Source organism: Rhinatrema bivittatum, chromosome 4 (assembly GCF_901001135.1).
Source record: "Rhinatrema bivittatum chromosome 4, aRhiBiv1.1, whole genome shotgun sequence".
Classification (NCBI taxonomy): domain Eukaryota; kingdom Metazoa; phylum Chordata; class Amphibia; order Gymnophiona; family Rhinatrematidae; genus Rhinatrema; species Rhinatrema bivittatum.
The window spans coordinates 34,522,913-34,545,688 of record NC_042618.1 but is presented as its reverse complement, the minus strand read 5'-3'; the positions used below and the strand labels follow the sequence as shown (position 1 = coordinate 34,545,688).

The 22,776-nt window shown below is 41.1% G+C and overlaps 1 protein-coding gene across 1 annotated transcript in view; it reads right to left on the bottom strand.

Moving 5' to 3' along the window:
• YY1 (YY1 transcription factor) overlaps positions 1 to 22,776 on the bottom strand; it is a 167,142-nt gene that overhangs the window by 17,002 nt on the left and 127,364 nt on the right. The window contains 1 exon segment of the mRNA XM_029597936.1: positions 13,423 to 13,581. Coding sequence (XP_029453796.1) covers positions 13,423 to 13,581 — 159 coding nt within the window.

Below are 22,776 nucleotides of genomic sequence, written 5' to 3'. Positions count from 1 at the left end.
AAAAAGAACAGACATTACACTTATAAATATCAGGTTCCATAGGAACCATACCAAATTATACCAAACAAACATGAGAAGGTTATCCCTATTCACTAAATACAAAATCACGGTAAGACAGTCAGAGTGATTAAACAATTCACACTTCCATGAGTTCACATTAATATTGTAGAACGGAGACATTATCCTTATAAAGTATTAAACACACGAGTCAACAAATAACTCTTAAATGCCATCATAAATTTTTTAACATCTTCCAACTCCCGGATTTCAAAAGGGATGAGATTCCATTGGACTGGAGCCGCGACAGAAAAAGAAGTTTCTCTAGTATTAACCAGTCGTGCCTGTCTGACTGTAGGAATTTCTAATAAATTCAATTGTGATGATCTTAAGGATCTAGCAGGCTTATGAATACGTAAAAGAGCATTAAACCAAACAGATGACTCAGAATCACGTAATTTACACACTATCATGCCTAGCTTGAATATAATACGCTCATGAATAGGCAGCCAGTTAAGTTTGGCTAAAACAGGCGAAATCCTATCAGAATGTTTAGAGGCAGAAACGGCTCTAGCAGCTGAATTCAGAAGTAATTGAATTGAATGAATTACAGTCTTGGGTAGACCAATGTATAGGCCGTTGCAATAATCAATGTGTGGAAATATTATAGCACGCACTACCATCAAAAAGTCAGAGTCATACAACAGATGTCGTAGGCCTATTAAAAGACGAAGTTTAAAAAAGCCTGATCTGATCAATGATCTGATTTGGGGTTTGAATGAAAGAGTGGGATCAAGCAAGATACCCAAACTCTTGATAGGGTTAAGGAGAGAAAAAGTCAAACCATCTAATGTGATGGTATTATGTAGAGGTGTGACCAAAGATCTATGAATTAGAAGCATGGTGGTCTTACTAGTGTTTAGTAACAGCTTATTTTGTTTAAGCCAACGATTGATAGTATTCATGCATAGTGACAAAAGATCAACCGTTGAGGACCAAGAATTCTGAACTTTTACATAGAACTGGATATCATCTGCATAGATCTTAAATCCCTCAGAAATGATAGACAACAGCTTAGCTATAGGGGCAAGATAGACGTTGAATAACATCGCTGAGAGAGCAGAGCCTTGTGGTACACCCGATCTCATATGTTGCGGAGAGGAACATGAGTTGTTAAAATTAAAGATTTGAGAGCGAACTGAAAGATAGCTCTCAAACCAGGCCAACACAGTTCCTGATATCCCGCATTCCCGCAGACGAAATAACAAGATTTGATGATCAATCGAGTCAAATGCAGCACTGATATCTAGTGAAACTAAAATGAACTGCTGTCCACTGTCTAAGTTTCGTTTAATGGAATCGACTAATGAGATCAAAAGCAATTCTGTACTAAGTCCTCTACGGAAACCGAATTGATGAGGGCTTAAGATTTCGTTCTTCTCCAAAAAAATTGGTTAGTTGAACTAAAACAATGCCTTCAATTACCTTAGCTACAAGGGGAAGCGATAAGATCGGTCGATAATTTGCTAGAATGCAAGGATCTAACAAAGATCTTTTTAAAAGAGGTTTAACTATGGCAGACTTTAACCTTGTAGGTAAAATCCCAATACTCAGAGAATTATTTATCACCTTCACAACAGGAGCTTTAATAAGCTCAAAAATATCTTTAAAAGTTGACATAGAAATTTTCAGAAAGGGACACATAGTGTTGTTGAGTTTTCTAATAATATTTGAAACTTCAAATGAAGAAGTCAATTCAAATTCAGACCACAAGGGTAGATTATTTATAGGCACATCAAGATACCAAGAACCCACATTCTTAAAATGTAAAAGCAGATTGTCTAATTTGGCTGAGAAGAAACCAGCAAACATATCAGCTGTAAGAGAGGACAAAACACTCGTTTCTGACTTATTCTTAGAAGTTAACCTATGAACCAGAGAAAACAACGTTTTCGGATTATAACCAATTTCGTTTATTTTCTTCGAATAGTAAACCTTCTTTGCTACTAATGTGTCCTGCTGATACTTTTTCAATGATAACCGGTAAACCACAGCAGTTTCACGAGAAGGATATTTAATCCATTTACGTTCGTTTTTCCGTAGTTGTATCCTCCATTTAATGGGTAACCAATGTCATTACATCAAAGTTAATGAAAAATGTTCGTGAATTGGAGTCCCAGCCACAACTCGTGGCTGGGACTCTATGTTTTGAATAAATTGTAGGGCCTTAATGGATTTCTGTGGGAGGCCAAGATAGCAAATGTTGCTTACCTGATGTAACAGGTGTTCTCACAGGACAGCAGGATGTTAGTCCTCACAAATGGGTGACATCGAGGATGGAGCCCAACCACGGAAAACTTCTGTCAAAGTTTCAGGAACTTTGACTGGCCCCTACAGGGCATGCCCAGCACGGCACTAACCCTGCAGCCAGCAGGGGTCTCCCTTCAGTCTTGTTTCAAAGCTACAGGCAGTGCCGAAAAATAACATAATAAAAAAACGAACCCAACACCGCGGGGTGGCGGGCGGGTTTCGTGAGGACTAACATCCTGCTGTCCTGTGAGAACACCTGTTACATCAGGTAAGCAACATTTGCTTTCTCACAGGACAAGCAGGATGGTTGTCCTCACAAATGGGTGAGTACCGAGCTGAGGATGTCCTAACGTGCACCAAATGTACCCAATGGCGTGCAACAGGCACAACAACTGGGGTGTAATTTGGTAGAGAGCATCCGCACCCTACTGGGAAGGTGGAAGGGTGTTGGTACCTTATGCTGGAAAAAGGTTACGCAAGACAGACTGGCCGAAGATGGAATCCTGTCTTCCAGCTTTGTCCAGGCAATAATGGGCTGCAAATGTATGGAGGGAACTCCAGGTGGCAGCCTTGCAGATGTCAGGAAGCGGCACTGATCGAAGGTGTGCTACTGAAGTCGCCATGGCCCTCAGAGTGTGCTTTAACACGGTCTTGGAAAGGAATGCCAGCTTGCTGATAGCAGAAGGAGATGCAGTCCGTCAACCAGGAGGAAAGAGCCTGCTTACCCACAGGTTGCCCTAACTTGTTAGGATGGAAAGAGACGAATAATTGAGTGCTCTTTCTGTGAGAAACTGTACGGTCTAGATAGAATGCTAGAGCCCGTTTACAGTCAAGGGTATGCAGAGCCTGTTCCCCGGAGTTGGAGTGGGGCCTGGTAAAGAAGATAGGTAGTATGATGGATTGATTAATATGAAACTCCGAAACTACCTTAGGCAAAAACTTAGGGTGAGTGCGGAGTACAGCCCGGTCCTGCAGAAGTTTAGTGTAAGGCGGATAGGTAACCAAGGCCTGTAGTTCACTAACCCTGCGAGCCGAAGTGATAGCCAAAAGGAATAACACTTTCTATGTGAGATATTTTAGGTCACAGGAGTGAAGAGGTTCGAAAGGTGGTTTCATAAGGCGACCAAGAACCAAATTAAGGTCCCAAGATGGGGCCGGAGGACGTAAAGGTGGCTTCAAATGGAGCAAGCCTTTAAGAAAGCGTGTTACAAGGGGTTGTACTGAAATAGGGACACCCCCGATACCTTTATGGAAGGCGGCTATCGCACTGACATGCATTCTAATGGAAGAGGTCTTTAGACCTGATTCTGATAAAAGCCAGAGATAGTCCAAGAATTTGGAAATTGGACAGGAAAGGGGATCAAGGGACTGAGAAGTGCACCATGATGTATACCTTTTCCATTTGTATGAATAAGATTTTCTTGTGGAAGGCTTTCGTGAAGCGATCAGGACACGAGAAACTGAATCCGAAAGGTTAAATGGTTGAAGGACTAACCTTTCAACATCCATGCCGTCAGGGACAAGGCTTGGAGGTTGGGATGGAGGCATCCGTCGTTTTGAGTGACCAGATGCGGGTCCTGTCCCAGAGGAATGTGCCTGCGGATGGAGAGATCCTGGAATATGGGAAACCACACTTGGCGTGGCCAGTGCGGTGCTATCAGGATCATGGTTCCCCTGTCCTGACGTAGCTTCACGAGAGTCTTCGACAGAAGAGGAAGTGGAGAGAATGCATAAAGCAGACCGGTTGTCCACGTGAGGGAGAATGCATCCCTGGGCTGAGAGTACTGGCTCCGAATGAGAGAGCAGTAATTGTCCACTTTGTGGTTCTGAGGGGACGCAAAGAGGTCTATGTGGGGATAACCCCATTGTTGGAACAGAGTGGTTGCTACCAAGGGATTGAGGGACCACTCGTGTGGGTGGAAGACACGACTCAGCTTGTCTGCCAAGACATTGTTCACTCCCAGCAAGTAGGTGGCTCTGAGGTACATGGAGAGGGCTTCTGCCCAAATCTGCGCAGCTTCCTGGCACAAAAGAAAGGAACCTGTGCCCCCCTGCTTGTTTATGTACCACATGGCCACCTGGTTGTCCGTCTGAATCAAGATTACGTGGTTCGATAGGCAATCTTGAAAAGTCCTGAGAGCATGTCGTATTGCTCGAAGTTCCAGGAAGTTGATCTGGTGTTTGGCTTCCTCTGGAGACCAGAATCCTTGGGTTTGTAAATTGTTTACATGAGCTCCCCAACCGACGTTGGAAGCGTCGGTTGTGAGAATTATTTGAGGATCTGGTGGGTGAAAAGGCAAGCCCTGTAGGAGGTTGGATTGAGTTTTCCACCAGACAAGAGACAGACGGAGCGCATCGGTGATGCGAACAATGGAGGACAGAGGCTGAACAGCTTGGATCCATTGTGATCTCAGAGTCCATTGCATGACTCTCATGGCCAGGCGGGCCATGGGAGTCACATAAACTGAGGAGGCCATGTGTCCCAGGAGAATGAGGAATTGTTGAGCTGTTGCTGTGCGTTGAGACTAACTGGCGAGCTAGGGACACAAGGATTTGGACTCGTTGATGAGGAAGGAAGGCTTTTGCCTGTAAGGTATCCAAGTCTGCCCCAATGAAGGATAAGGTTTGAGATGGGATTAAGTAGGATTTCTCGTAATTGACAAGAAACCCTAGAGAAAGTAGTGTTTGAATTGTCAGGGTCAGGGAGGACCGAGCGATTTGCTGGGTTGGGGCCCTGATTAACCAGTCGTCCAGATAGGGGTAGACATGGACACCTTCCTTCCTGAGAAATGCTGCAGTTACCACGAGGCATTTGGTGAAAACTCGTGGTGCGGATGCCAGGCCGAAAGGGAGCACTCTGTATAGATAGTGATTTCGGCCTACTAAAAAACAGAGGTATTTGCGATGAGGTTGAGTTATCGCAATGTGAGTATAGGCGTCTTTTAGGTCTAGAAAGCAGAGCCAGTCCCCTCTTTGCAGCAGAGGGAGAAGCGAGCCCAGGGTTACCATCTTGAACTTCTCTCTGTGAAGGTACTTGTTGAGGGCTCGTAAGTCCAGGATTGGTCGAAGTCCTCCTGACTTTTTTGGGATCAGGAAGTACCTGGAGTAGAACCCTAGTCCTTGTTGTGAGGGAGGAACGGGTTCTATAGCGTTTGACTGGAGGAGAAGGGAAACTTCCTGCTCTAGAAGAATAGAGTGATCGGTGAGTCCCCACGCCTGCATGGGTGGGGAGTCCGAAGGAAGAGTCAGGAAGTTGAGGTGGTAACCATGTGCAATTATCGCTATCACCCATTGATCTGTGGTGATATGATGCCATTTTTCTAGAAAGTGGCTTAAGCGACCTCCTACTGGTATGGTTGGAAGAGGGATTTGGTGACTGCTCTCTAATTGAAAGTCAAAAACCCGATGCAGGGCCAGGTTGCAGAGCTGCTGCGGACTTTTGTTTTCGAGACTGGCGAGGCTGAGATTTATGATAAGGCCTCGCAGACCTAGACTTGGTTTGTGGGGGATAATACTTCCGTGGACGGAAGAAGGACTTTTTTGGGTCCTTCTTGAACGGCTGTTTAGAAGGTAAGTCAGAAGGAATGGATGAGAGCTGTTTAAGTGTCTCATGATGATCCTTCAATTCAGCAACAATTTGCTGAATTTGCTCACCAAACAAATTATCCCCTAGACAGGGCAGGTCAGAGAGCCTGTCCTGTACCTCCGGACGAAGGTCAGATGACTTGAGCCAAGCCCAGTGTCTTGCAGAGATGGCCGTAGCAGAAAGTCTGGTGGAAGCATCAAAGATGTCGTAAGCTGTTCTTATCTCATGCTTCCCAGCTTCAAAACCTTTATTTAGTAGGGATTGAAGTTGTGGTTGGAACTGCTCTGGTAAGGTATCTGAGTACTCCTGAATCTGTTTAAGAATGACCCTATTGTATTGGGTCATATATAGCTGATAAGAGGCTATTCTGGAAGTTAGCATGGCTCCTTGGTATACTTTCCTACCTATACTATCTAGGAATTTATTTTCCTTAGTAGGAGGTATGGAAGAATGTGGCTTTATTCTTTTAGCTTTCTTTTGAGCTGATTCTACCACAACAGAGTGGTGGTCTAGCTGAGGTTTCTGAAAGCCAGGTGCTGACTGTACAAGATAGGTAGAGTCAGCTTTTTTGTTTACTGGAGCAACAGATCCAGGAGATTCCCAATTCTTTTTTAGAAGGTCCAGAAAAACCTGATGAATTGGAATAGAAGTGATGACTTTAGGGGCATCCAAGAATTGGAGCAACTCCATCATCTGGTGCCTGTCATCTTGTTCCGATTGAAGCTGAAAAGGGACCAACTCCGACATTTCCTTCACGAAATTTATGAAAGAGAGGTCCTCAGGAGGAGAACGCTTTCTACTCCCCGCAGGAGAGGGTGGTGAAGGCAAATCATCGATGTCTGTGGAGGTATCATCACCCCAGGTGTCGTAAGGATCAGGTTGCTGACCTGTAGGACCATGAGGGGGTTGGATACCTGAAGGCCCCAGCTGAGGCTCCGAGAAACTCGAAGGAATTGTCGGGGGTATCGAGAAGGTCCTCGATGGCATCGGTGCCGGCACCGGTGCCGGTATCGAAATTCTCAATGGAGCTGATGTGCGTATCGCCCCCGTGGAATGTATCGGTGGCGAGGGACGACATGGTACCGATGGTACTACCCCCAAAGGGGGAATTCGGTACGGTGTTTCTCCACTTGAGATAGCTGTCTGAGACCTGGGTATCACCGGAGGAAGGGCAGTCATAAGCGCTTCCATCCGGGCAAGCAGCGGTGCCAGTGCTGCTGGAATCGGGTCGGTGACCGGTTCCACTCTCGGTGCCGGAGGAGTCTGGAACCGTTGCATCGCCTTGTCGATGGCCTCCTGGACCAGCCGGTCCAGTTCTACCCGGAGACCTGGGGTAACAATACCCGGCTCCATGGGAGAGGGAGGCTGAGCCGGAGGGACCACCGTCACCGGTGGAGTCGCAGCTCCCAAACCCCGAAGGGGTGAGGGTTGCCTCGGTGTCTGCGAGACAGGAGTGGACGGTGCCACTTCTGGTCGAGACTTCTTCGGAGGAGGCTCGGACAGTACTGAGGTCGATGACTTCGATTCCTTGACGGTCCGAGATTTGTGACGTCGATGGTGATGTTTTTCTCTCCGATTCCCGCGATCTTCGGGGGAAGGGACGGGAGTCGATGGCCGCGGAGACGTCGATGGCAGGCGGTCACCGGGAGGCTGTGGACGATGGTGAAACTTCGACGGTGCAGGTTCCGATGACGTCGATGCAATCGATGGCGTCTGAGTGTGGGCATGGAAAAGGAGTCCCATTTTCTCCATTCTGGCTTTGCGACCTTTTGGTGTCATTAAGGCACATTTGGTGCAAGTCAGGACATCATGCTCACTCCCTAAACACAAACTCTATGTGGGTCTGTGATGGACATAGTACGTGTACAGTCCGGGCACCGACGGAACCCCGACGCCATGGCCATAGGCCAAACATTTAGCCGTGGGACGGTCGACTGCCAACAGGCCTCAAGGGCCAAACTCGACGGTAGTCGACAAAAACGACGGCAAAAACTTACCGAAGTACCGCGGAGCAAAATTTGAAGAGGGGAGACCCCTGAGGGGCAATTTTTTCTTCAAGAAATTAGTTGAAGAAATTCCTGTCAGGAATGTGGTAAGAGCTCCTTAACCGCGTGGCTACTGCTGCGCGGAAAAAAGAAGACTGAAGGGAGACCCCTGTTGGCTGCAGGGTTAGTGCCGTGCTGGGCATGCCCAGTAGGGGCCAGTCAAAGTTCCTGAAATTTTGACAGAAGTTTTCCGTGGTTGGGCTCCATCCTCGATGTCACCCATTTGTGAGGACAACCATCCTGCTTGTCCTGTGAGAAAAAGAGCATTCCAGTAATCTAAGGATGTTAGTGCTAACAAATGTACCACAGTTTTCAAATCAGCTTCACTTAAAGGACAATCTTTTCAACATATATTATTTAAAATGGGCCCCTTTCAATACTTTGTCAATATGAGACTTTAAAGACAGAGTGGAATCCCTAATAATTCCAAGATTCCATGCCTCAGTAACTACTGGATTCTCAATTCCATCTATTATCAAAAATTTAGGAAACATCCAGGTTGGGATATCTTAACAGATAATAGGATTTCTGTTTTTGCCAAATTTAAAAGCAATTAGTTATTAGTCAACCTTTCTTTCAGAGTATTCAAGCATTCAGCTATTCTCTTTAAGAGATCAAGAGAATCTGTTATAGGCACAAAAATTGTAAATAGTCAGCAAAAAAGACAATACCCTACATCCTAACTCGACAAAATGACAGATCGGAGATATGTATATATTGAAAAGAGAAGCTGATAAAGCTGACTCCTGGGGGACCCCTGTATTTAACTGAAAACTGTCAGAATTGTGTCCTGAAAAAAATACAGACTGCATTCGATTTTCAAAAATGAGAACCAGTTCAATACGGTATTACCTATCCCAATGTTATTAAGACAATATTAGAATTGAATGATCAATACTATTGAAAGCTCCTGTTAAATCCAAAATCACAAGAAAAAATCCAGTACCGAAATCAAACCCCCGCCTAAAACTGTTAAATAGTGAAAGCAACAAACTCAGTATTGTGGTTTACACGAAACCCATACTCATCATCATTCAATACATGATGAGCATCAATAAAATCCTGCAACTGAGTGAGCACAACTTTTTCTATTAATTAGCTAAAAAAGGCAGGTTAGAAACAGGTCGATAATTGTTAACATCATTAGGATCTAAGGCAACCTTCTACAACATAGACCTTACTACAGCAGATTTTAACACTTTGCAAATGACCTTCCTGCAAAGAACAGTTTATCACTTTACTTAAAAAAACCAAAACAAAACAAAAAACTTGCCAAATCAGTTTCAAGGCACTTAAAAGATACATTTGAACAGTTACCTAAAGGACAAAAATTGGGCTTCGGCTTGTTCATAAGTTTCTGATCTTCAGAAGACCCCCACCAGTTCAAACCACTCCCAAATTCTTTCAGAATCATTATGATCTATAGACAAATTAGGAGGAATGAGTGCAGTAATCTTTTCAATTTTCTCTTTAAAAAAGCACCCAAACTGGATTTGTTTTGAAATATACTGATGCTTCAACCGTTTCCGCTATGGAAATTGACGCTATCTTAAAAAAATTGAGGCCCTGCACACATCCCTCTGATTCTACACCGACTAAAACCCTACTCACGATCCCTCATATCATCGCCAAACCCATTGCGAATATTAACTGCTCCATCACTTTTGGTGTTGTTCCCCAGAAGCTGAAACATGCTATCATTAAACCTATCTTAAAAAAACCTTCACTAAGCCCTTCAGACCTTACCAACTTCCGCCCCATTTCTAATCTCCCATTTATTGCGAAAATCCTGGAAAAGGCTATCAATCGACAGCTATCTGACTACCTGGACGAACACGACTTGCTCTCACACTCACAATATGGCTTTCGGCGACGCCATAGTACTGAAACCCTGCTTATTACTATGTCTGACTACATTCTCAAAAGCCTGGACTCAGGCACCTCTCATATCCTGATACTCCTGGACATTTCAGCCGCCTTTGACACTGTTAATCATGAATTAATGGTGCAACGCCTTTCAGATATTGGCATTGCAGGTACTGTGCTACAATGGTTCCAATCTTACTTGCAAGATAGGCAATACAGTGTACAAATTGGCAACTGCACCTCCAAAACCATTCCACTGCCACAGGGTGTACCCCAAGGTTCCTCCCTTTCCTCCACCCTGTTTAACATTTACCTTCTCCCTTTATGCAATCTTTTAACCAATCTAGGTCTCCCGTACTTCATCTATGCTGATGACGTGCAACTTCTCATACCCGTAAAAGACACTCTTCAAAAAGCTATTGAGACCTTGAATTCCACATTATCAGCGATCAACACACTCCTGACAAGCAACTTTTTGGCACTCAATGCGGATAAAACAGAACTATTGTACGTCCCTCCACAAAACATTCCCTCCACTGCAACCTTCCTGCAGCCCTAACTCTGCCCTTGTTTTCAACCAACAGGTGTGCAGTCTTGGCATCACTATTGACAGCCATCTCTTTTTAAAAAAATATATTAATAACACCCTCAGAGCCTGTTATTTCAAACTGCACTCCCTCAAAAAAAAAGAAACCCCTGCTGCATCTCCGTGATTTTCGCACCATCCTGCAAGCATTCATTTTATCCAAAATAGACTATTGCAACGCCCTAGTGCTAGGTTTACCCAAAAGTACACTTCTCCCTCTACAGCTTCTACAAAACGCTGCTGCACGGATTCTAACAAACACTCACAAAAGCGACCACATCACCCCTGTTCTTAAAAACTTGCATTGGCTACCTGTCGCCGAAAGAATATCCTATAAAACTCTCACCCTGATCCATAAGGCCCTCCACAACCAAGACATGCACTGGTTCTCCGATCACCTCAGCTTTCACAATTCAAGCAGACCGATAAGGCAACAACACAGGGCTACCCTCATTACTCCCTCACCCAGACAATCCAAACTTGCTTCCACTAAAGCTCGGGCACTATCTTTAGCTGGGCCAGCCCTTTGGAATAAACTCTCCCCTTATCTACGGCAGGAACCCTGCCCAAAAAAATTTAAAAAATCTAAAAACCTGCCTCTTCAAGCAAGCTTTTGCTTGATAGCATTTCCATCACGCGTCCTACTTATTGTAATTTAACTCTTTATCTAATTATCTAACCATGCCTTTCTTTTGTAAATATCTCCCTCCTTTCTTCTCCCTCTATATTATATCATATTTCCCCCTCCTTTTGTTAAACTGATGCACATTTGTAATTTAATTGAGGAATCTGTTAGAAATATTACGTTCTCGTTCTTTATTGTATTTTTGGTTCAAGTTCTCTGTAAAGCGCAGTTGCTACATGTTGTTTCTTGTAAACCGATGAGATGTTCCCAACCTTCATCGGTATATAAAATCCTCTAAATAAATAAATAAATAAAACTGAACAGATTTTTTTCAGGTAGTCTTCTAACTTGATTAAATCGGCACCTCTGAAGCTGTTTTAACCCTTCTAGAACTACAAAACCAAAAAAATATTTTGAGGTTCGGAAACTATTAATGATCTTTAATTATAGCAGAACAATTCTCCTAACATCTAAATGATAAAATTCAACACACTCTTCTCCATCCTAATCCATCTGGTTAAGATGAAAAAATGCAAAACCATCTTAGGAAGGAATAAAGAAGCCATAAAAATGTGCACTGCCTCGTCCAAAGAAGCCAAAAAGGGATCTCTACACAACAGAAACTGCAGCTCCGAAATTCATCTGACAAAACAGATTGTCACCAGAAAAAAAACACCTTAAGAATAAGCAGCTTGCAGCTGTGTAGAGATTTATTAGGTGAATGTGGTGTTCCAGCACATTTACAATCATGTACAGGACTGGAGAGGTAACTGACAACCTCTCTCTTACAAACTAAACTAATCTCTCGTTTATACATATATTTACAGGATGGGACCAAGACACTGGAAACCAGCACAACACATACATAACTGGAATGTTAACTTGTTTCTTAAGCTCGATGATGGTGGTGATTGGGGAGACATCTGGCGTGCTACTTTAAAACTGTCTAGATATAATAAGAATCAGGAGCTGTTTCGTCTTTTACATAGAACAGATATCCCCCTTTTTTTTTTTTTGCAAAATTTGGTGATGTAAGTCCATTGTGTTGGAGAGGTTGTGGTGAACCGGACTCCTACATATATAAATGGTGGAACTTCCAGGTAGTATCTGATTTTTGGTTGTTGGTACAAACTTCTATCTTAATTATCACTAATTTTGGTGTCCGGCTTATTGCACCTGTTTGCTGGGACAATGGAAGGAAGATCCCCCAAATAAACAGACTCAAAGGCTTATTGAACATTTACTACATGATGCAAGGATTACTATCACCTATTTTTCAAAATTGAAGCCATAGTTTGGATACTAGAGGCGGGTGATTGCAGACTGCAATTTTGGACTGCATGTCTCACACACTTCATGGTAAAGTATAGCAATATGAGTCCATTTGGGGGGCATATTGGAAATGGAGTTAAGAGTGTATACCAATTTAATTGAAAAGGAATAATATAATAAAATAAAGTTGGACTTGAGTAAAAATAGGATGTGAATTATACATTCTGGGTACTTGGAGGTCCTACAAAAAGAAAGAGAGAACAAAGTGGTGTGATAATTTAGGTATGACTGATTAGTTAAAAAGACTACTGGGAGACCTATGTTTACTGGAATCTCTCCAATATCCTCATTAGTAAACATTGAAGCAAAGAATTAATTTAGTCTTTATGCAATGGCTTTATCTTCCCTAAAAGCCCCTTTAACCCCTCGGTCATCTAATGGTCCGACTCCCTCACAGGTTTCTTGCTTCGGATATTTTTTTTAAAGTTTTTATTATGACTTTTTGCTTCTACGGCCAGCTTCATTTCACATTCTCTCTTCGCCTGTCTTATCAGTGTATTACACTTAACTTGACAATGCTTATGCTTTTTCCTATTTTCTTCAGATATTGGAAGGATTTTTTTTGGCTAAAATAGCCTCTTTCACCTCACCATTTAACACTTATTTATATCAAGTAATTAAGTAAACTATGGAATTGTACAAAGGTTACTAGGATGGAAATGGTCAGCCGCTATGATCTGATTAGTGCACTAATGTTACAGACAGACCACAAGAGGTGGTGGTGGAAAGGGGATGTGGTGTGGCTGATTACAGAAGGCAATTTTTTAATAGCAAAAGTCCAGCAGGAATAAAATTCTCTCATTCTTTGGAATATAGCCAATACTTCTGATACACATGGGATGTTGTAATATCTGCTACTTGTGTGCCTAATGTCTAGATATCAACAATTTACAACCACAGATGCAATATCAGAAGTCAAAAGATGTTTTTAAATGTTCCACCTGAAATCTAAGACAAAAAAATTTAGAGGTTGTAGCAATTAAATCACTGGCATATAAATATCCTAAAAGGGGGAAATATAAGAATAGAGGAAGAGAAAAATAAAGGTTAGTAGAAAAATTAACAATGTATTTACCTGAAATGGCTTCTCCCCAGTATGAACCAGTTGATGTCGTTTCAATTTTGAGCTCTCGACGAAGGCCTTGCCACATTCTGCACATACATGTACTCTTGGACCATGGGTATGTAAATGCTTTCTCATTGCAGAGTTGTCCCTGAACATCTTTGTGCAGCCCTTAAATATAGCAAAAAACCATTAAAACTTAGCACTGCTAAGTATACACATTTTAATATTTTAAAATCTTCATTTACATGGCACCTATGATATATGTATCTAAATGCGTGAGTTAAGTTGCTCCTCCTGGACCAAGAACGTAGTATCTCAACTATCAGCATGAAATAAAATGGATAATTTGTATGCGTGATACCGCATGGAAGGAAAGTATAAGATCATTTGCACATTCTATATGTTAACTGAAATATATATATGCACATGAAATGATTAGGCATTTATGAACTATCCTTAGCTCAGACTGCTCATTCAGAGCAGCTAGATGATTCAGATAGTTGTGTCACCTGCAGTCAAGGGCTTCAGTTTATATCCAATAGTTCCATTAATTATAAAAACAGATTATGACAGCAGATAAGGACTGTAAGGCCCAGCTTATTGGAAAAATGTGCTTCCTGTTGCAATCTCAGGCTTTCCTTTCACTTCTTTACTTATCCCATGCTTTCTTGAGTTCTGTTACTGTTTTTACTTCAATTGGCTTCACTGGGAGGCTGTCCCATGCATCTATCAACCATTCTGTAAAGAAATATTTTCAATGTTACTTCTGAGTCATCCCCCCCCCCCCTTTTCGGGCCTCAAATGATTTCTTCTAGAAATTCCTTGATGTTGAAAAATGTTTGCTTCTTGTGCATTATTTACAACTATAAGGTATTTAAACATCTCCATCATATCTTTCCTCCCCCTCCTCTTGATTATATAGTACATACTTAGTTCCCAGAGTCATTTCATATGACTTTTTGGTAGACCTTCTCAACTATATCTATATATTTCTGAAAGTATGACTTCCAGAACTGGACACAAACTTCCACAAAGGTCTCACTGATGGCTTGTACAGAGGCATTACTACTATTTTCCTACTCTAACTATACCTCCCTATGCACATTAGCATTCCCCATATCATCAGATTAGTGTCTTGCATATTCTGCCCTTGCATTTCTTCCAGAGTAAAGATCTATTTAATTCTCAGGAGATAAAGCTGGTTTGAATTCCTCTTACTCTACCAATTTTCTTTTGTAGTCTCTTTCCAACATGGCTCATGTAGGGTACAGTGCCACCTGCTGGTTTGGCAAATAACTGTCTTAGTAAGGTTTTAGACTGCCTCCTTCCTCCCATAAATTAGGATTTGCTTTATCATGAAATTGTTTTCTATTAACTCCCATACCAGTATACACCATATACCATGTAAGAATGTGGGGTCGGAAACCAATAGCTACTTTAGTATTAAACTTTGAACTGTCTCTTTAAGGCTCCCAATTACATCACCAGTACTACAGCTTCCCGCCTCAGCTGTACGAACCTTCTCCAGTGCAAAGAACTAGAAGACAAACTCAGAAGAAAACAGAAAATTAGAAAAACTGATACATACTCTCCAGATTTTTTTGAAATAAGTTACCTTAAGTGAGTAAAACAAATTTGAGAGTTAAAATTGGGAGGGACAGTGTAACCTGGTGTGAGCTAAACAGAACATGGATTGACAGTTAGGAAAATCCTAATTCTGTCACTCTCACCCCAGTATACACTATGCAATATATGAAAGCAGTATTTCCTAGGACTGGGTTAACTAAAGCTTGCAGAACACTTCTATTCACTTTTATTTTATTTTATTATTTTTTTTAAAGAGAAGACACCAATTATCTTGTAGTGCTTTGTAAATATATATATAGATGAGTAGGTATTTGCCTTGCATATTTCTCCTTGTGAGGCACATGTTTTTCTTCCACACAAGATTAGCATCCTATAAGAGGTCTATCTTAGCCAACAAGACATGGAAGGCTTATCTACTGGACATTTTTATCTGGAGTTTTGTTTTGAAAATTGCCATTAAATCTTTTATTGGGTTCCTTCCTTTTTTGGCACTGAAAACTTGTTTTCAATTATTCAATATGCCCAATATGTGAACTGCAGTTAAGCTTTAACGGTAGGGTTCCATCCAAGACAAAACTCTAATTGTTTCCAACATCAGAGAACTCCTTATTCCACTGCTACAATATACTCCAATCTGATTTTGACACTGATTGCAAATTAAATGACAATCTTTTTAAAGAACAAATATGATAATTTTCAACAGTGTGCAGAAGTTAGCACATACATGAACATGTGCACACAATTATGATTGTATTTTATATACTGTGTGGCAAGAGCTGCAATTTATAAAATACTAAGCATCTCTGCTGCTCCAGAAGTATATATACGTTTCAGTATGCACACTTTTTCTTTTAATTCAGTAAGCAGCACACTTTCTATACCTATTTTATAAAAAATACACACAATTTTATGCTCAAAACGTGTGCATATTTACAGAAGTTTAGGCAGGAACCGCATATACTCTGGTATAAGTTGATATATATAAGTCGGGAGTATTTTTTGGGCCCCCAAAATAAAAGATTTACCTGTTACCTGTGGATAAGTCATGGGTCAAACCATGTCAAAAAACAAACCATCCCCATCCAATCAAAGCCCACCACCAACCAACTTCCCTCCCTCCCTCCCCACCCCCCCATGACTGCCCTCCCTGTCAGTCCCTCCCAAACACCAACAGACCCACCAAAGTCCCTGGTGGTCCAGCGGGGGGCCCGAGAGCAATCTGCTGCTCCCACGCCATTGGCTGCCAGTAACCAAAATGGTGCCAGCAGCCCTTTGCCCTTACCATGTGATAGGGGCTACCGGTGCCATTGACCCCGTCACATGGTAGGGGCCATCCATTGCTCCTACCATGTGACAGAGACTAGCCAATGGCACCAGTAGCCAGTCACATGGAAAGGGCATGGGGCTGCCGGCGCAATTTTGGTTACTGGCAGACTGCCTGGGAGTGGCAGATCACTACTGGGCACCCCCGCTGGACCACCAGGGACTTTGGTGGGCTTTAATGGGTTGGGGATAGTTTTGTTTTTTGACATAGGGGAGGTCTTTCGGTAAGTTTTGGCGTGTACACGTGTAATAAGTTGGGCCAGGTAATTTATGACGATTTTTTGGCATAAATTTCTCAACTTATACGCGAGTATATATGGTATTTTATAAAGTATGTTGTACTCAGCTTCTGAAAATACTTACTTGTGCATGTACTTTTAATCACCAATTCGCCGACACCTCCACCACAGATGAAAGACAAGTATGATTTAGTTTCTGGGACTCGATAACAGGGGTAAAAGCATGTATATAAGTTTGGTAATGTTAGTATTTTGTAGGAAGTTATGCAATAACTTCTGTGCCAACTACCAAACTCCACCCAAAACGCCCCTAAACCGCTCCTCTTTTTGTTTATATTTGTGCAAGACATTGCTAGTATACGCACTCATTCAGGTTTTTATTCAAATACTACTTGCATGCAAACATGCTACGCAGATGTCCAATGTCACGCATCGAAACCTTTTGAAAATTACCTCCAAAATGTGCCTCATCTCAAAAATGTGACTATGAAGTCATTTTGCTTGCTGAGATTATTGGCCTTGGATATATTTTGTAAACACTGACTAATATATATCTAATTTAATGTTATGAATTTCCTTGGAGTGGTTAAGGACAAACATTTTTTCTTAAGTTAAAGCATATGGGTCATACATGTTCTGGATATTGGTCAAGCCTGTATCTGTAATTTTTGTAAAGCACGGAAATAGAATTATTTTGTCCATGAAACATCTCTATCATTGAAGCCATTAGAAGATAAAGGCATGTGCTTGAGGGATTTCATCTGAAGGCATAAAAGTGAATGTTTGGGAGATAAAAGATGTAATTTTGTCTTGTGGTGCTAACATTGTGCCTCTTAATGACTGTTCCTTACTATTTCATGAGTAACCATTGTCACCTCTGTATTCCTGAACTTTAGCAGTCAGATCACTGTCATCAGTTCTACAATCCCAGCTTCAGGAAGCACTGACCACCACATTGGTGTTTCCAAGCTATTGTTTCCAGTTAACGAGTCAACTGAATTTAGTTGTCTCTCTTCCTTTTGACATCAGGCTATTGGAATGTGAATATGTGTTTCCTGGAAATTTGCTGCACAGAGGTAGTAATGCTGCGGTATGGGTGAGAAGAGCAACAATTCAAGAAAGCATGTGATATGTACAAAGAATCAGTAGTTGTGAAGGAAAAGGTACTCATCAGCTGATGTCTATGGTATTGCAACAGGAAGTAAACTGGGCAGAATAGATAAGGCCAATAAAACCTATCTACCATCATATTCACTATTTCAGCCAGAGTGAATCATTTTTAAGGATGCCATACAAAAAAAACTTCTTTAGCATGAACTTGATCAACCTTAAGTCCAGAGGAGAACAGAGTTTCCCTATCTTTTGTGAACAAGGAAATGGAAACTTTTCTTTTGGGGTACTGGAACGATTGCATGCATCTACAAAGACACTGAATTATAATGACAGAATTGGTGAGTGACAGAATTTCTAGGTGTTTTAAGTGGAAATAAAATATTTTGCATATCTATAAAATATCCATTCTTTATTGTTTATTACCCAAGTGTCAGATACTGAATTTTCCCAGATATCTAGAATTTATATACTGTTCTTCCTAAACAAGACATTTAGGTATTGGCCAAGCCTGTATCAGTTAATTCTGTAAAGCTCTGAAATGGAATTTTTTTTTATCCATGGAACCATCTCTGTTACAGGAGCCTCAGCCTTAAAAGATAAAAAGACATGTTCCTATCTGAGATTGAGAAATACTGTCACTGTTGCTGTTTAGGGTTAGATTTGCTCTGAACATATACATTTCCCCTGAAGCTGTGAAAGAATTTTCCAGTGAAAGACTTGCTTCTATATAGATGAAATATCTAAGCTGATTTCTTTCTAAAGTCCCTTCGTGGAAGTCTAATGGGCTGAGCAGTGACTAAGTTTGTTTAATGGTAAAATTTTATTCCCTTTGGCTAGGTCTTTAACAATCTTTTCAAGCTCACATAAATAGATCTCCTTCATAAGGATAGCTTAAACATGCGTTTTAATGCCCAGCAATATTGAAATCAGAGAAGCCATTGCTTTTGCTAAAAGGGAGATGATGATATAGGCAGAATCAGTTACATATCTTGTTGATAAATTTAAGTGAGCTATCAGAGATAAGACTTGTGTTTCAAAACAGTTTGATTCCATTTCCTGATCCACCTATTGGATCCAGTGAAACATATCCCTCCCTGAAAATGTAACCTGAAGCTTTTTGGAACATATTTAAGGTCTACATGATTACACTCCATCTTGATTTTATTGTGACTGTCTCATGCCGAGTTGAAGCTGCCTCTCAAAGTCAGTGTCATAGAACATGAAGACTTTTCAGTTGATTGCTAAGCACCCAGACAGCCACACTACTAGCAGCCATTTGCAAAACCTAGAGAGAACTAAATGTCATTGTGCCACCATGGTTTAACAAGTTCCATCAGACTTTTCAAATAATCTTAATTTGTAAGAAGTAGTTTGATCATTGTCAGAAGTTTCTGAATTGTCAATGGATGAGCAATAAGGCAGTTGGGGTGTGGGACAAGTACGACATGGATATTAAATTCAGGTATTTTATTTGAAGTTCCCACTACAGCAGAATTATCATCTCCTACTTGACTCAAGGGTTGATGTCACTCAGAAGCATATTTGTGCCGTGTTGTTTCTTAAAGAAGACAAAATGAGCCTAATTCTTGGCAGCTGCACTTTCTGTCACTTGAGGAAACTTATGTTTTTCAGCCATAATAAAACATTGTGTCTCACAGAAACACTTTTTAGTGACTGGTCCTTACCAGCTCAGGAACGACCCATGTCATCGTCAGCAGATCCGTCTCTATAACCACAGCCTGAAACTGTCTTACTTCATGCTTTTCTTTATTTTAGTGACAAAAACTTAAGTAAACAAAGTCTGCGAGGGTACAACACGACGTAGTCCAACTCCACAGATGAAAAACGGAGGCAGAAGCTGTGGTACTGGGTGGTGTCATCGGAAGCCTTAAAGAAACAATGCAAAGCTTATTCTGGAGGAGCTGTCGGTCTCTTATCCCGTTGACAGTACACAACCCACCAGTTACACTGGAATGACAGTGGCATAACTTTTAAGCTGCTGCTCCTCCCTCAGTTTGAATGCTTTCCCAGCAATACCTCAGTCATAAAAATAAATGAGAAAATAAAGTTAAATAAGCATAAATGCACATACTCGTACCAGACTGATCCCATCCCCACTCCACCAAAAAGAATAATATTTATTAGGGCAGGTTTGATTCACAATAGCAAGAGTTTAACAAAGAATCAACAAGTAAGAAAAATTCTTCTTTTATTACATCTCTGCAAGTCCATACTACTTAAAAGACTTACCTCAGTAGTGCCTTATTCGTGTAGGCACCATCAATGAGTGAACTAAAAGCATGTATCAACTTTCTTGGGATAACCTTACCTCTGCCATAAATGCATTCACTCTTTCTGCCTAGAAAGTTGCCACAGCTTGCAAAATCTGAGGTGAAAAAAGCACCTGGCCTTGTAAGCCTTAAAAGTTTTTTATCCAGATGGCAATAGATATCTTACCAGTCAACTTATCCTTTGTTCGCCCAAAACAAAGCATTCTAATTTCTAGCAGAATTTTGGCCTCTCCAAATAAAATATTAAAGATCTAGTAAAATCAAGCTTTTCTCTATCGGAAATTTGAGTTCAGAGCATCAAATAGACATACCAGATACGGAAAATGCTAAATTTGCTTTAGGTACACTGCCACTAGGAAAAGTTATGATGGCCAAGAAATTGAAGCCAACAGATCAAAAGGTGGCTCTTTGTGTCCTCAAAGCCAGATTCAATATCCAACTTGATAAACCTCTAAGCTCATAATACTTGAGTGGGGCAATAATCTCTCCTCCCACTGAATCCTGGTCTTGCCAACAGCCTCTATTTTTTGGTAGTAGTTTAACAACTTAGATATGTTATGACGTGATATATGTTTGAATTAAATATGGAATCCAGTATGCTCATCTATCCAGGAGACCACAGACAAGGAGGAAGAAAACAAAATTGATTGGATAAGGAGAGAGATCCTACCAGCAGTCATGCTTCTACAGATGGAAGCTGGGATATATATCCTTGCAATGTAGGCAGAACGACTGGGCAATAGTTTCTTTCCATCTTATAGTTTAGATTATTTCAACTCTTTGATGTAAGGCATGGGGGGTTGAGGCTGGGTGTTGGACACAGTATGTGATCCTGTATTCTAATCTATCCAGTAGGGTAGATACTCAAGGAAGAAGAAAACAAAAACTGACTAGAGCGATATCCTACTAGTGGTCATGCTTCCATGGCTCGTAGTTAAGATCTTTCTTTTCAATATAGACAACAATAGCTGGACAGACTGCATGGGCCAATTGTTTGTTTTCTGATGTCATCTGTTACTTGAATACTAAAGTTCTAAAAGTAGCTATGTTGATCAAGATTAAAAAAATTAGAAACAATAGATTTCATAGAGGCATTGGTGGTATAAATTCTCTTCTTACAGCATTAGAATGCAAACTTTTTCCAAATGATCAAATTTATAGAAGTATTTCTGGACATAAGAACATGCCATACTGGGTCAGACCAAGGGTCCATCAAGCCCAGCATCCTGTTTCCAACAGTGGCCAATCCAGGCCATAAGAATCTGGCAAGTACCCAAAAACTAAGTCTATTCCATGTTACTGTTGCTAGTAATAGCAGTGGCTATGTTCTAAGTCAACTTAATTAATAGCAGGTAATGGACTTCTCCTATAAGAACTTATCCAATCCTTTTTTTAAACACAGCTATACTAACTGCACTAACCACATCCTCTGGCACAAATTTCAGAGTTTAATTGTGCGTTGAGTGAAAAAGAACTTTCTCCGATTAGTTTTAAATATGTCACATTCTAACTTCATGGAGTGCCCCCTAGTCATTCTATTATCTGAAAGAGTAAATAACTGATTCACAACTACCCGTTCTAGACCTCTCATGATTTTAAACACCTATCATATCCCCCCTCAGCCATCTCTTCTCCAAGCTGAAAAGTCCTAACCTCTTTAGTCTTTCCTCATAAGGGAGCTGCTCCAGTCCCCTTATTTTGGTCGCCCTTCTCTGCACCTTCTCCATCGCAATTATATCTTTTTTGAGATGCGGTGACCAGAATTATACACAGTATTCAGGGTGCGGTCTCACCATGGAGCTATACAGAGGCATTATGACATTTTCCGTTTTATTCACCATTCCCTTTCTAATAATTCCCAACATTCTGTCTGCTTTTTTGACTGCCGCAGCACACTGAACCGACGATTTCAATGTGTTATCCACTATGATGCCTAGATCTCTTTCTTGGGTGGTAGCACCTAATATGGAAGCTAACATTGTGTAACTACAGCATGGGTTATTTTTCCCTATATGCATCACCTTGCACTTATGCACATTAAATTTCACCTGCCATTTGGATGCCCAATTTTCCAGTCTCACAAGGTCTTCCTGCAATTTATCACAATCTGCTTATGATTTAACTACTCTGAACAATTTTGTATCATCTGAAAATTTAATTACCTCACTCGTCTTTCTTTCCAGATCATTTATAAATATATTGAAAGGTATGGGTCCCAATACAGATCCCTGAGGCACTCCACTGCCCACTCCTTTCCACTGAGAAAATTGTCCATTTAATCCTACTCTCTGCTTCCTGTCTTTTAGCCAGTTTGTAATCCACGAAAGGACATCGCCACCTATCCCATGACTTTTTACTTTTCCTAGAAGCTTCTCATGAGAAACTTTGTCAAACACCTTCTGAAACATCACTAAAAGTTTTCACTATTCTGTATGTACAGTTAGGGAAAGTCAACTTCTAAGCCATCTGTGAATGATTCCAGGTTCTTAGGCTGATTATACAGTTGTGTTCATAAGTTTACATACCCCTGGTAGAATTTGTAAGACGTGTAGCATTTTAAGAAAACATAAGTGATCAGACAAAACAATTCTTATTTTGGTGTTTCAAATTAACGTATTATGCATCACAATCATTAAACAAACCATAGCAATAAAGGAAATAAGAACATAAGAAATTGCCATGCTGGGTCAGACCAAAGGTCCATCAAGCCCAGCATTCTGTTTCCAACAGAGGCCAAACCAGGCCACAAAAACCTGGCAATTACCCAAACACCAAGAAGATCCCATGCTACTGATGCAATTAATAGCAGT